The sequence below is a fragment of the Lagopus muta genome, chromosome 8 (assembly GCF_023343835.1).
Source record: "Lagopus muta isolate bLagMut1 chromosome 8, bLagMut1 primary, whole genome shotgun sequence".
Taxonomy (NCBI): domain Eukaryota; kingdom Metazoa; phylum Chordata; class Aves; order Galliformes; family Phasianidae; genus Lagopus; species Lagopus muta.
The window spans coordinates 15078679-15092604 of NC_064440.1; the positions used below are offsets into that span (position 1 = coordinate 15078679).

General features: G+C 36.4%; 1 protein-coding gene across 3 annotated transcripts in view; it reads right to left on the reverse strand.

Moving 5' to 3' along the window:
* PLA2R1 (phospholipase A2 receptor 1) overlaps positions 1 to 13926 on the reverse strand; it is a 39021-nt gene that overhangs the window by 8024 nt on the left and 17071 nt on the right. For all 3 annotated transcript variants that reach the window (XM_048953483.1, XM_048953484.1, XM_048953485.1), the window contains exons 10-23: positions 12805 to 12917; positions 10594 to 10763; positions 9677 to 9879; positions 9245 to 9390; positions 8680 to 8764; positions 7064 to 7196; positions 6530 to 6565; positions 5883 to 6040; positions 4547 to 4611; positions 4101 to 4204; positions 2633 to 2775; positions 1797 to 1914; positions 1268 to 1398; positions 551 to 695 (exon numbers count right to left, since the gene is read on the reverse strand). In XM_048953483.1, the coding sequence (XP_048809440.1) occupies positions 551 to 695; positions 1268 to 1398; positions 1797 to 1914; positions 2633 to 2775; positions 4101 to 4204; positions 4547 to 4611; positions 5883 to 6040; positions 6530 to 6565; positions 7064 to 7196; positions 8680 to 8764; positions 9245 to 9390; positions 9677 to 9879; positions 10594 to 10763; positions 12805 to 12917 (1750 nt within the window). The remainder of the gene's footprint in view (positions 1 to 550; positions 696 to 1267; positions 1399 to 1796; positions 1915 to 2632; positions 2776 to 4100; positions 4205 to 4546; positions 4612 to 5882; positions 6041 to 6529; positions 6566 to 7063; positions 7197 to 8679; positions 8765 to 9244; positions 9391 to 9676; positions 9880 to 10593; positions 10764 to 12804; positions 12918 to 13926) is intronic.

Genomic DNA, 13926 nt, shown 5'->3' on the forward strand with positions numbered 1-13926 from the left:
TGCGCCACATAAGACCACCACTGTGTCCATACAGTCCATTTTGATGTGTGCTGCTGAGCATGTTGCCATGCCAGTACAGGAAAAATACATGAGAAGAAAAGCCAGCCTACACTTGATTGGCCAATTGGCTGTTCACAGAAATGCATCTTCCAAAGTCTCGTCTGATCTGAGACTGCAAATCCAACAACAGAATATTTTCAACAGAACTATCTCCAGTTTTGCCTTTTGTGATTTCAAGCTGTTACTTTGCTTGCGAGGACAGACAATGCGAAATGTAATCTCTAGATCTGAGATATGCAACTGAAAGCTCAAAGTTAAAAATCAAATTTAACTGCAAAAGATTTTTTTGAGAAATTACTTCTACATCACAGCTACTGATTTATTAAACTGTGTAAAGCTTGTCTGCTGAAATAGCAAGTAAAATTGCCTATAAAGATCTTTTTAGCTCCTGGTTTTATAGACACCTATAATAAGCTACTTCTAGATAAAAATAAACTGAACTCAACAAGAGAACAAATGAGAACAGAAGGAAACCAGACCAAATGCTTACCCTGCCTTTTTTGGCAGACAAACCCATAATTTTTCTCACAGTTTTCTAAGTACCATTTTCCCGTAAAATAAAAATTAGGGTTATTTGATACCAGTGTACAAAGTGGAACTTGTTCTTCGACGTAGACACTGTTATAACGCGGTCTCTGCAATCAACATGGAACCTTACATTAATTGTTAAAGATACCATGTAAAGCAAGGGCATAATTATTACATTAAATGTAGAATAATAGTTAGCTGAAAGGCACTGTTACAAGTTGTCAGGTAGAACAATGAATGTTCCCATAAATACCACTTGGAATAGTAGCCTCATAGAAAAAAATGTCACAAACGTGCAATGAAGAAACTAAAATGTTAACTAAAATACTGACAAATATACCAAGTCAAATATAGTATACTAAAATGTGACTAAAATGTGAAATTCATAATATTACTTTGCTCAAATCTAGTATAGGATATGAACCATATAGCTTAAACTGTCGTGCTTGAAGAGAATTTCAGAAGATGTGACTACAGCCATGTATTGCATAAATAATTGTCTGGATAATGTCTTTCTGGCAACCACTAACTATACCCATAAGGTTGTGTCCACAGTTGTTTGAAGTTGCAAAAATTAAGAGAAGCTGGTATAATAAGTTAGGCCTTGTCTTTATGGCAAACATGAATATTACGGATAAAACAATTTCTCAGTGTCCTTAAAGCCCCCAGAAATACTTACGTGCACTGCTTCAATTGGAGACCAGTTGGAATACCTTGGAGGATTTTCATTCATCCATTTTTCATAATCATCACCCTGGAAAGCTATCCAAACACTAGTTTTGCGACCAAATAGATTCATTGTTATGAAAGCTGGAAAATGAAACAAGATTGAAGTACCAAGCATATTTAATTGGTAGCCAGTTAGGGATAAAGCTGAAGTCTCTTCCAACACATTAAAGCACTGAAAAATGAATTGCCAACCAGTGGCTTTATCTACTTACAAGAAAGTAAGAACGTGAAAAGCATTTCATGATCATCCAGCTATAAATTCAGTAAAAATGATTAACTTCAGTTGGGTTAGTATCTAGCCCAGTAGAGAAGTCTTCAAGAAATTGCAACAGTAGCTTGAACAACTTAAGAATTGCTGATTTGTTTATAGCGTTGCATCCCTGAGCGGAATTGCATGATTTTTTTTCCTAAATCTGTATCTATTATTAAACATTTCTTCAAGGATGAAATTTTATTTAAAAATATTTTTTGCATTCTACCTTGTTCCAGTTCATCTTCAAGGGAAGCGAGGGACCCATCGTACCTACTGCAGAATGTCTGTGCAGAGTACCAGCTCCTCAGGTGCTCTGGATCCTTTGGAATTTGTATCAAAAAACACTGTTTCAAAAGAAAAAAAAATAATAAATAGGAGGCTTGTTTTGTTTTTCCTTCCACTTAAAAGCTATACCAATTAATAAGAGTGTTGGATCCACAGCCTTAAGCAATGCCCCTTGGTTTAAGTTTATCCTTGTAGTGACTGCATTCTAATGCTGGGATAAACCTGCTCACTTCAGGGAACATTTCCATGAAGGAATGTACGTATTTAAGAGAAGTCTGGTGAAATAGTTGCCTTTCAACCTTCAATCACAAATAGACTTTGGTGTTATTAATCAAAGATAATTATACATTTGAAACTATATCTTTAGGCAGCAATTAGGGAACTGCTGAATACACTAAATGGTTAGAGTTCTGTTTTTAGGCCAAGCAAGACTTAAAACTGTAAAAGTATCAAAGGAAAGAGACAGCACAGAATAAGCATGTTGATGCATTTGCTATCCAAAAGCCTAGGTAGCTTTTGCATAAATGAGCATGCATTTCCTGGAACTAAAGAAAAACATTGACAGCTTAAGGCAACTTCTCTGTGCAAAGCTAATGAACTTCTCTATCACTTCTCTATCACGTTCATGTTTGTGAATATCACTACTCATAAAAATGAGTTCCCTGCTTTCAGAAAGGAAGAAAACCTTCAAATATCAAATAGTCTTTATCAAGTCCAAATTTTCTGTAACAATGGAATTCATTTTGAATAATTAAGCAGCAGGAAAAAGTGTTTTACTTTAAATCCAAAGTGCAGCCAGCCCTTGGGACACATTCCTTGTGGGTTCTGGTCTTTCGGAATCTCTTTCTCTATTTTCCAAGCATTTTTACGTTTACAAATACAGGGAAGAGAAACAGTACAGTTTTCATCATCCCAGAGTCCTATGTAAAAAGAAAAAACAAACCAAAAAAAACCAAAAAAAAAAAAAACAACATTTAAATATTTACCTGAGAACAGAAAAGGACTTTTTCTTATCTAGCTCAGTTATTGTGAAAAGTATCTTCTTTATTGGTTGAGTAAGCCATGATTCTACAGCAAATATATTTGGACATAACACATTTCTGTGCATTTGATGGTCCACAAATCTCATATTTTTATTGACAGTTTGGTTTCATTAATCTAAAAACATTCCTCCACAATGAGTCACATAATACTTTGCCTATCAACACATATTAAAAAAATTAGTTGAAAAGAAAACGTACAGGAATTATACATTCCAGATAAAGTGGTTTGACCCTTTTTCATTGAAAATTGTTGGCAAGACCACCAGGCACTTACATCAAATGCTGTCCTGCTTAGAAGGAAAATACATAATTCAGCAGAACAGAAAGCACTCAAACTACTGATCAGATGCCCTCTGTTGGTGGGTGATGGGATAGGGGGAAGTATCATGTAAAACAGAGACTAAAATATCTGTAAGCCTCAAGCTTTTGAAAGTTATGAACCCAAACCCTAAGGTGATGTGTGGGTTAACAACAATAGTTTTTAGCTTTTGATGCTTGCATTACAAGAATGCAGCTTTGTATTTGTGAGGAGAGATTTTTTAAAAGTTGCATATTTTTTCAAGAAACCTGACATGTTCACCTTATTATATGAATCACAGATCTTCAGAAAACAGAGACTGAGAAATAACAAAAAAAAAAAAAAAAAAACACACAGATACTGGCAGCACTATATTGACATATATTTTTAAATTGCAGTAGCAAAAGAGAAATCTTTGTGATGATGTAGAGGCTAGCGCCATCAGATAACAAAACATGGCACCCAAAATCCCTCCGCGTATTGGCTATGAGATTAAACATAAGATAGAAAGCCAAGTATTTAAAGTTGTTTAATAATATAAAAACAGTTCTTGAACAGAGGAAAATTTGCTGCTCAGTCCATATGGCTCATCTGGTTACAAGAAAAGTGACTGTGAAAACCAGGAATAGAGTCTTAAGAAAGACTAAAGATTCAGTACCACTGGAATATTTATATTTTGACATTAAAATACTAAACTATTAATATACTTCTAAGTTCTACTGTCTTACTCTTTGAGCAAATTCATGATATCTTAATGTTCTTTTCTTAACCATAGAAGTAGTTAAGCAATCTATAACTGTGTAACAGGACTGTATACTTCTTCAAAGCAATTGAAAACATAATCTCCTTTGGCCAATAACAACCAATTCACAACTCCTGCAACAAAAAGAAATATAAAATAAACCTGTTTGTGATGAAATGAAGCCACATCTTTTCCCCGGTTTATGCAAATATCGATCTCTGCCTTCATTCCAATTCTGGTATGTTATTAGTGATTCATCCTTCCAGCTGCACAGAAATGTTAAGAGCGTAGTTACACTTTTCCCTGTTGTGATCTAACAACACAGACCCTATTAGAAGTGTTTTTAATCGGATACAGGGTAGAAAGTGCCCATTCTTCAACTTACTGTTACAACAAACATGTTGATAGTCACATCTTTGGCTTAAATCTTTTGTACCCCTTTCAGAGAAACAAATGAAGGGTAACATATTCTGAGTAATATTTATATGAGAGCCAAAATTGTCTTTTGAATATCCAACTCAGTCATCAAACAGTTTTGGTCCATCAAACTGAATGGTACTTGTGAACAAGATGTGCCAAGTACAAACCAGAGCAGCTGAAGCTCTTACCGAAATTCGTTGCTGATGTTTTCTGCGTGCAATCCAATCCACCAGTGAACATCACTATCCGACAGCTACAAAAAAATGTTTTGCCATATGTTTTGAAAAGAGGGCAACAACAGTTAAATATTAACCAACTCCTAGAAATCAGGCCCTGCTCATAGTCAGAAGAATAGTATCTCCTTTGGTTTCTGGTGTAAAACACGTGCTAAATCCTGCCTGTCTTAGTTTGTGACTACTCCCTCCTGACTTCAGCAAGCATGTGTGCAAAACACAATATAGCCTCCATTTTCCACTGGATTACTAATGCACATTCTGCAAAATTAGAATATCTGGCCTGGCAATGACTGCAGACTTAAACCAGAACTAAGAAAAATAGACATTATTAAAATTATGAGGTACAAATATTTTCTTTTAGTATTGAAATGCTACTGATTTTAATGTTTCCAGAACACTTTCTATGCAATTTATATTGATTCTTACAGCTCATGTAACAGAGATGCAATTCTGAGGGAATGTTATGATCATGAAAGTCCTAGACTTCCAGTCCTAAAAGGCAAAGTATTATGGATAATTCACAGAAATATTGTCATTTAAACAGTCACTTATTGCTGCTGCAGTGACACGACACCAATTTAAACCATGAATGAACTTTGCCTTCAAGAGTAGTCTCTCAACAGCCACAGTTTGGGGGTCTTTTGGAAAATCAACAAAAGGGAAAAAAATTTCAAATGTGCAGGACACCATAAATGCTACCCTACCATTTAAAGGTATTCTTTTTTCCTTCAGAAAGAGTGGAATTGTAGCATACGTTGAAGCAGCCACGCAGTCCTTACAGTCAGGATTTTATCAGCTAGCAGTATACAAAGCAATACCAAATTTAGAATACATACATTTCTGATGAAGAATAGCCTAAGAAATGTTGTCTGGTGTGGTATACGCCAACTGAATTTGGCTTTCTATTCATAGCACTCAGACTATGGATTACAATTCTTAAAGAAATAGTGAAAAATATGATTTTAAATTCTACATGAAGAAATCTCTATGAAATCTTCCTGACGGCATATACAAATTCCATCCAGACTGCTGATGATTATCCTTAGATCTATTTCCACAGGAATCAGTTAGAAACATTTACGGACACACCTGGCTAAATTGGGGAAGGCAGCATCTCACACTCTGAGATGAAACTTAAAGGAAGTTAACTTAGTATAAAATGCAAATGGAGTAATCTTGGCTTTCTCATCATCAAACGCTACAATATCCACTACTTCAGTTACAAAGCTGCTTTTGAAATATCTCCTGTTAGTAAATAAGACTTTAAAGAAGTACTCTAATTTGTTACCTTCTTAATTTTATTTTCAATAAAAGCTTGCTCTTCCGCAGAAGTTATTGTTGCCATTTCACTACGAAGCCAGACACAAATGAACTCATAGGTGTCCCAGTCTGTAGGATTCACATGAAAAAGATACTCTGCTCCTTGATAGTATGACCATGGCAGTTCTAGAAGGCAAGAGTCAAATCCACGCAGGTGTAAAACCTCACTGCAGTTCACATTCCTTGCAACAAACTCAGCCCACTTCCAGCTACTTGGCACAGGTCAACATCCCACAACTAGTAGCAGAACTATATTTGGGATATCAAATTATGACAACAAACGGAGAACTGAGTAAATTTCAGCTCTACATTATATCCCATGTTACTGTATTAACAGGGTTGCCTGGACTTTCTAAATACAAAGGCAGTTTCAATGCAACTGAGGACATCGAATTCCTGTGCCTACTACTGACAACATTCTTTTACCTAACATAAGCAGTATTTCAGTGTTTCTATAGAAGAGTGGCAGATTTTGTTCACCAACAAGATTTGACAGCATTACATAATGTAAATGTTGCAACTTAAAATAGTTTAGCTATTTTATTTTTACCAATACATCGAATTACACCTCCCACTGATAATATCTCAAGATGCAGAAAAATAAAATTTCCATACCAGCTATGTACCAATCTGGATTCTTTGGTTTAACACCTGCAAAAATAAAGATATTAGATCAAGAATTGAGAAGAGATATTGCTCTGAAGTTGCTTTACTGACACAGTGAGAATTTAATCAAAATCTTGAAGAATGTAGCTATTTTCATCCAGAGGCAAAAGAAAGTTAAGCACGGAATAAAATAAAAATGGCCATACTTAATAGGTAACATTTTTAGCAAGTTTTATAAATCAGAACATAGGTTAACTTCTAGCTTGTAGCTGATCATTGCTGTCCATGCTATGGCAACTTGTCTGCACAGATCAATCATGGTACCTGGCCAAAAAAACCCAACAGAAGCATGTAGCTTTGCCATGATTTCACACATAAGACCACTGGCAACCTTTTAGACATTTTTTCTTGTCTCTTCTGAATTAAAGATCACAGAATCACACAGAATCACCCGGGTTGGAAGGGACCCCAAGGATCATGTAGTTCCAACCCCCAGATGGAGCAACCCAAAGATGGAGCAGTGTAAGTTAATTAAGGTTTCACCTTTTGGTATTTTGCATATCCATTCACGCTTTTCATTGCAGTGTGCTGGAAAAACTGTTCTATTTACTTTGAATACACCACAGTTTCTTGAGTCATCTTCAACATACTTGCTCTCCAGAAATGAAGCTACAACCTGAAAACAGCATACTTGTAATCTTTCACCAGTAATTCAAGATTAAGCATTTCAAAATCCTATTACGGAGAAAAAGGAAGTGTATGAAGATGCATATAAGATAAGAACATGAAACGTAATTTCCAGACCAGGAAAACAGTGAAACACCTAAATTATGGTGGTAAAACCCTAATAATGATAATCATGTTTTTGTAATGCCTTATTCAATTTCCCATCTTCTATTAGACTCCATCTTCGTAAAAAATAAAATAAAATTCATTGCAATGAAATCTAACAGTTTTTTTGGACATGATTAGCAGTGGTTGTCCAAACCTTTGTTTTGGTTCAGCACTTTGCATGACTGAACTTTGCACTCGCATTCTACAATTACTTAAATAATGATGGCAGAGCTAACATTGTTCGTAAAGACTGAAAACCAATTACAGTTTAAAAACTGATCCTTTTGCATAATCCAAAATCCACATGCTTGTTCAGAAAAGTTTTAAAATGCAGTGTGACACATCTTGGACTAATCACAACATGCTTTGCAGGAAAGCACAAACCCAAAAAACTTCATAATCCTACCAAATTTCTTCTGTTGTTTTGCAACTCTTCTGCACAGGTGGCTCTAAAAATAATATAACAATACTGTAACAATCATTTCATTTAACTGAAGAATCACAGAATGGCCAGGGTTGGAAGGGATCTCAAGGACCATGAATCTCCAACCCCTCTGCCACATGCAGGGCAACCAACCTCCCCATTTAATACTAGACCAGGCTGCCCAGGGCCCCATCCAACCTGGCCTTGAACACCTCCATGGACGGGGCATCCACAACCTCTCTGGGCAGCCTGTTCCAGCACCTCACCACTCTCTCTGTAAAGAAATTCCCCGACATCCAACCTAAATCTCCCCTCCCTCAACTTAAAACCATTTCCCCTCATCCTGCAGTTATCAACCTTTTCAAGGAGTTGATTCCCCTCCCCTCTGTATGCTCCCTTTAGGTATTGAAATGCTGCAATGAGGTCACCCTGCAGCCTTCTTTTCACCAGGCTGAACAAGCCCAGCTCCCTCAGCCTGTCTTCATAAGGGAGGTGCTCCAGTCCCTGATCATCTTTGTGGCCCTCCTCTGGACCCTCTCCAACAGCTCCCTGTATTTCTTGTACTGGGGGGTCCACACTTGGATGCAGTATTCCAGATGGGGCCTCACAAGAGCAGAGTAGAGGGGGACAATCACCTCCCTGTTCCTGCTGGCCACCCCTATTTTGCTGGAGCCCAGGATGCCATTTGCCTTCCAAGTTGCAAGGACACACTGCTGGCTCATATTAACTTTTTCGTCTATCAAGACCCTCGTGCCCTTCTCCATAGGGCTGCTCTCAAGTATGTGAATATGAAAAAAAAAAAAAAACAAAAAACGAACACAAACCAGAGCTTTGCTAGCCACCATTTATCTGTTCACATGACTTATTTTTGGGAACTTATACACAGTATGCAGGTACTTACAGGTGTTTTGTCAGACCACTGCCATGTCCCTCCAGAAAATGGGTTTCTTTTATTAAATCCAATCCAGAACTGTCTTTCTTCTGTCCTGTGATAGAAGCAGAGAAATATTTTAAACAAACTTTCCTTCGCTATTCCATAAATTACTTTTAAGTTGTGCAAAAACCCGTATTCATTTTTTAACTCTATATCATACTGCAATGTATTTATTAACGTTTTAGTTTCCTTGCAGTAAACCCCTTTCGTTACTAAAATGTTAAGTCATATTTTTAAGAGGAATTTTTTTTAAAATAGGATTCAAATTGCAGAATCTCCAGTTCAAAGGAATGTTAACTCATAAGAACATCACTGACATTAAGAGTCATTTGACGCCTACTGCAAAGATCATCTTCAAAAAGAGTCACTTTACAGTGTACTATTACACTTCTTTTCACCCACTTCTAAGTTTGAAGAGGACTACTACTGACTAACACAGACACTATTAAAGTACATTCCTTAGATCGTGGGTTATTTTAACAAGGGTTACCTTAAGCACATTAATTCATAAATGTTAGTAAAGCCTATTTACCTATCAAAAATCGTATATAATAAATTGTTTAAAAAAGTCTCTTCATAGACATGGGAAAAACTAGCAAGATGTGCTCCAAAATCTTGACATAATGCTTCTGCTTCACTCCACGTTCTTTTCATTAGAACCTTCTCTCTGTGAAATATCTGCAATGAAATAAACACTGCCCTAAGTGTGGTTGATTTCAGAGAGCAATTGTTTCAAAAGACCATAAAAACTAAATATCACAGCTCTTCCTACAATAAAGTTTATATTTCAAGCACAGTTCTGATTCAAGACTTAAGAATTTCATTCACTTTAAAATGCCATTAAAGGATGGTAACATTTTTTATTTGCTAAGTAGAAAACAGTGCTTTAGCTAAATCCTTCAGAAACAGTATATTCCTAAAACATCATAGAACCTGAAAAATTTAAAACACATTCACCAATTACCTTATAGCAGTTGAGTAAATTGCCTTCTGACTCCCATCCAAAGTAGCAGGAACTCAAATGTCTTTGAAAAGTAAGTTCAGGTTCTTCATAAGAATTGACTTTTTGCTTGCACAGTGACATTGCTTTGAAGTCCTTACAGCTTTTTACCTCCCAGTAACCAACAGGGTCCTGCCCCCGCATTGCCACACATCCTCCAGAATGACCTAAAGTATGGAAGAAATCAGCAAACAAAGCACTTGAATTTTGTGAATTTTTGGTGAAGTGACTGTTTCAGAGGCATCGAGTGCAAGGTAAAATCTTGATGAGGTTACAAAGGTAACAAATTCTGTGGTCAGCAATCAGGTTGTAAACATGTTTTGGCTGACATGAGCATGTAAAATGAAACAACAAAAGATTCCTTTCAGAAAATGCAGAAAGGAAAATGTGATTTAAAACAGCAATTCAGTGAACTGCAGCAGTAAAGTAAAATGTAGAAAGAAACTTAAAAGCAGTTAGCAAAACAGCATCTTTTTATATTTATGTCTACATCTTCAGATATCTTTAGGCTGTTCACGTTTCAAAGGATGAGGAACTTAAGTTCTAATCATCTAAAGATTCAAATGTTTGGCCACAACATCACTGGCCACATTTGAATCAATTTTCAAACATTCTACATATTAACTTGCTATTTCCAAGAATTGAAAAAAATGAAAATTTTCTTTGGATTACCATAAAACAAAATCTAATGGCACACCAAGTACCAGCAAAGTGAAGAGGAAGAATTAAAACTCTACACACAGTGTTCTTATTGCCAGAAATGTATCTCAGACAATCTCTGCCCTCTTCTTCACAAAAAACAGAACTGCAAACCACTTGTAGTGGGAGCATGTTTCTCCCCGCAGGCTTTTTTTTTTTTTTTAATTCAGCACATGACTCACGTGGCTGATGCTTGTTCCAGTTTGTGTAGCTTACAGAATGATTTTTCCCATCTGTTGTTAGCCAAAAGTATTCTCCTGTGTTGTTAAGGTCTTGCAGTCCTATCCAAAAATAAGTTCTCTCAGATTTTACCACACTACGGATCATGCTGGTAATAAAAGCTTGCTCAAACCTAATAAAACAATAAAGACAAAATGCTTATTAGTACAGAATAGGTCAACTGGCATTTTGGTTAGTAGATCTCATGAAACGACTTAAAATATCCAAGAAAATTATCTAGAAGTTACTTAATTATCTTTACAGAACTCTGTGGAAAATTTCACAGATCAGTTTATGATATAGCATAGTTTTTCCTTCCTTTTCTTCTTCCTCTACTCCCCTGCATTTGGGCACATTCAAAGAACAGTAGATAGAGATCTCCTAAGCTCAATGCTAATGCTGCAAGATGCTAAAATATAATATATTCATGATAAACAGATATAAATTAGAAAATCTTTGTATGAAGAAGAAAAGTTGGCAGGGTCATAATAAGGTACAGAATACAGAAAAGCAAAAGCTTTGCACAGAAGTATCTTATTAGAACTAGACACAAAAAAAATCAACATTAAGGAATCAGAGCTGAAAAACTCCAAGCACCAGCAAAAGGAATCACTTTTACGCTCTTGAATTTCTTCATTAATGCTGTATGAGACATTTAGAGTTTTCTTAAGTAGCATGTGTCTCACACAGTAATCTCTTCTTCACTTTAATATAAAGTATTCAGATGTAATTGGTACAACACAATAAAAAACTAACAACAAGCTTCCTTTGCTGCTCCAACATTAGAAGTGGAAACTAACATAATAAACAGCATTGGCTACATCCACCAAAAACACAGTAAAATCAAATAAACAGAAAAATACAGAACACATGCTTCCAGCGATGTGCAGTATGCCCTTAGCTCACTGTGAATTTTGAGTTGTAAATGCTCAGCTGCCCAGAATTTGTTCTTTATCCTTCTTGTAACATCTGTTGCTGCAGCACAGTATACCACTGCATTTATTGGGCACAATCATGAAACCACCTAGCAGGCCAAATTCCCACCACTTTAAATCTTCATGCTGGGGAGCTTGTCTTTCCCTAAAATTTTTAGCTATCACCATCTGATTGGTGGCAGTTACAGTACTTCTCTCTTAAATGGATGGGTGTAATGTGATGGAAAGCACAGTGACAGCAGAGCAGCAAGGTCCCAGGCTGCAGCAAGAAAGGATTTGCTCAAACACAACAGCCATAGACACAGAAATAAAGAAAAGAAACTGCTTACCTTCAGCCTCAGGTGCATACAGACCTCCAGTGAGATCCCCTCACCTCCACTGCCAACCCTTAAATGAGGTCTGGGAAGGGGTGGATCCTGGCCCCACCCCTTCTGATCATTCAGTGCACTGCATGCAGCTGAGCTCCCCTGGGTTGGCCCTGCTTTCCCACCAGGTGCTCAATCACTGCTTCAAGCCATGACTTAGCATTACCATTCTTTTTTTTTTTTCCTGTTGTTTAGTGCATTGTTTGTTTTGTTTTTTAAATAATGAATACACATATGTTTAAGTATGTATATAGTCTACCTGTAATGGGAATCCAATATATAGGGTAAATGATAAACAGACTAGAGAAAATTCAAGCGTCTGGACATTTACAGAGAAGAAAAGCTTTGCTGAAGCTGGAATATGGGTAGACAGGAAAAAGAGCAAGTGTAGACAGACATCAGATGTTTTTCAAACACTTATTCTCTCCCCCTATTTGCTGAAGATTCACGTAAATGCAAAGCTAAATAGAAAGATTCATAAAACATTACCTGATCTCAATTAAAATTTTATGCATTTTGATTATAAAAGTTAAAAACACTATAATTTTTCAGTATAGGTTTTCATGTACACTAATTGAATTTCTTGAGGATGTTACATACCTCTGTATAAAGTGTTTTGTTTAGATTCCTGCATGCTCATGTGTGGGCATTGCTATAAATCTAAATTAGACTTAAAATTGCTTTTTATTAAAATCATTGTCAATTAAAAATAAAGTAAAACACACCTTTTTTTCTAGCTAATGTTAGTAATTATACTCAATTCTCAAACAAATATTATTTCATAATTGTAATTAACTTTTGCCATGCAACACTCTCTGAAGTTAGAACAGCTCTTGTTAGAAGCATCTTCACGCTGTCTGATAGGATTAACTACCTGTTTGTTACTGATACAAGTGCAGATGGGCAGAAATAACCACTGGAAGCATGTTCAAAACTTCGAGGGGTACTGTCGATTTTGTAACAATATCCACCATGTCTTTCCCATCCCTTAAAAGAAATGAACATTTTTTTATAGATTATTATATAGTATATAGATGATAAGAATTTGATCCCCATTTGTCATTTCTGTCTGTTCATCATTCACAACCCTACAGCCCTCTTCCATGGCTCCAGAGCAGCTCCCCTCAAGGTCCCTAAGAGGTAGGTGAACTTAACAAAATGAAGTTTAAATCCTTAAAATATTAAAAAAAAAAAAAAAAACAAAAAAAAAACAAAAAACCCACCCCAAAACAACAACAACAAAAAAAACCAACAGTTTAATATACACATAGCAGTATCTTTAATGGGTATAGCAAAGATGTGGGCAACTTTAAGGCACTTCCTCCACACTTTTTTTTTTTTCCTTGCACATTATACTTTGAACATTGCTTTGCTGACTTAGTTAGGGGTATACCAAGCCTCTATGCCATCTCTTTGGCACAAAGCATGTAGTAACACTCAACGGTTTACAGCTGTGTTAACTCACTGCTGATATTGAACACCTGATGTACAAGTCAAACACTGCCCCATCAATCAGTTAAGTTACAAAAAAAAAAAGTTACAGCTGCTCTTTCTCCTCACATGAAAATGGAAATATTTACTCCAGAAATACGCTGCCCTTTCATGCAGCAGTTCCTCCCAGTTATTCATTTCTTCTCAGCAATTTTCTTCCTTTTCAAAATTTTAAAAGGAAAGCAGCAACCATTGTGTTCTAATAATACAGAATTAAAATTAGGCATGCTCATGGCTCATCCAGTGAGCTGGAACACACTGTCAGAATGCAGTTTGTCTCACTTCTTATTATTAATCTCTTGTCATCCACCCATGGTTGTCCAGAAGACCACACCAGGCCCAGTGGGAGCTCTGCCTGCATGCCCAGCCTGGTGCTCCTGCCTGCACATTTTAAATAACCAGCAGACTATGGGAACAAGAAACCACCTCTGTACAGCTCATCTTGAAGCCACACAGAAAAGACAACCAGCTAGCCTTGCTTTGCCTCTCCCATGAGGGAGCTTGC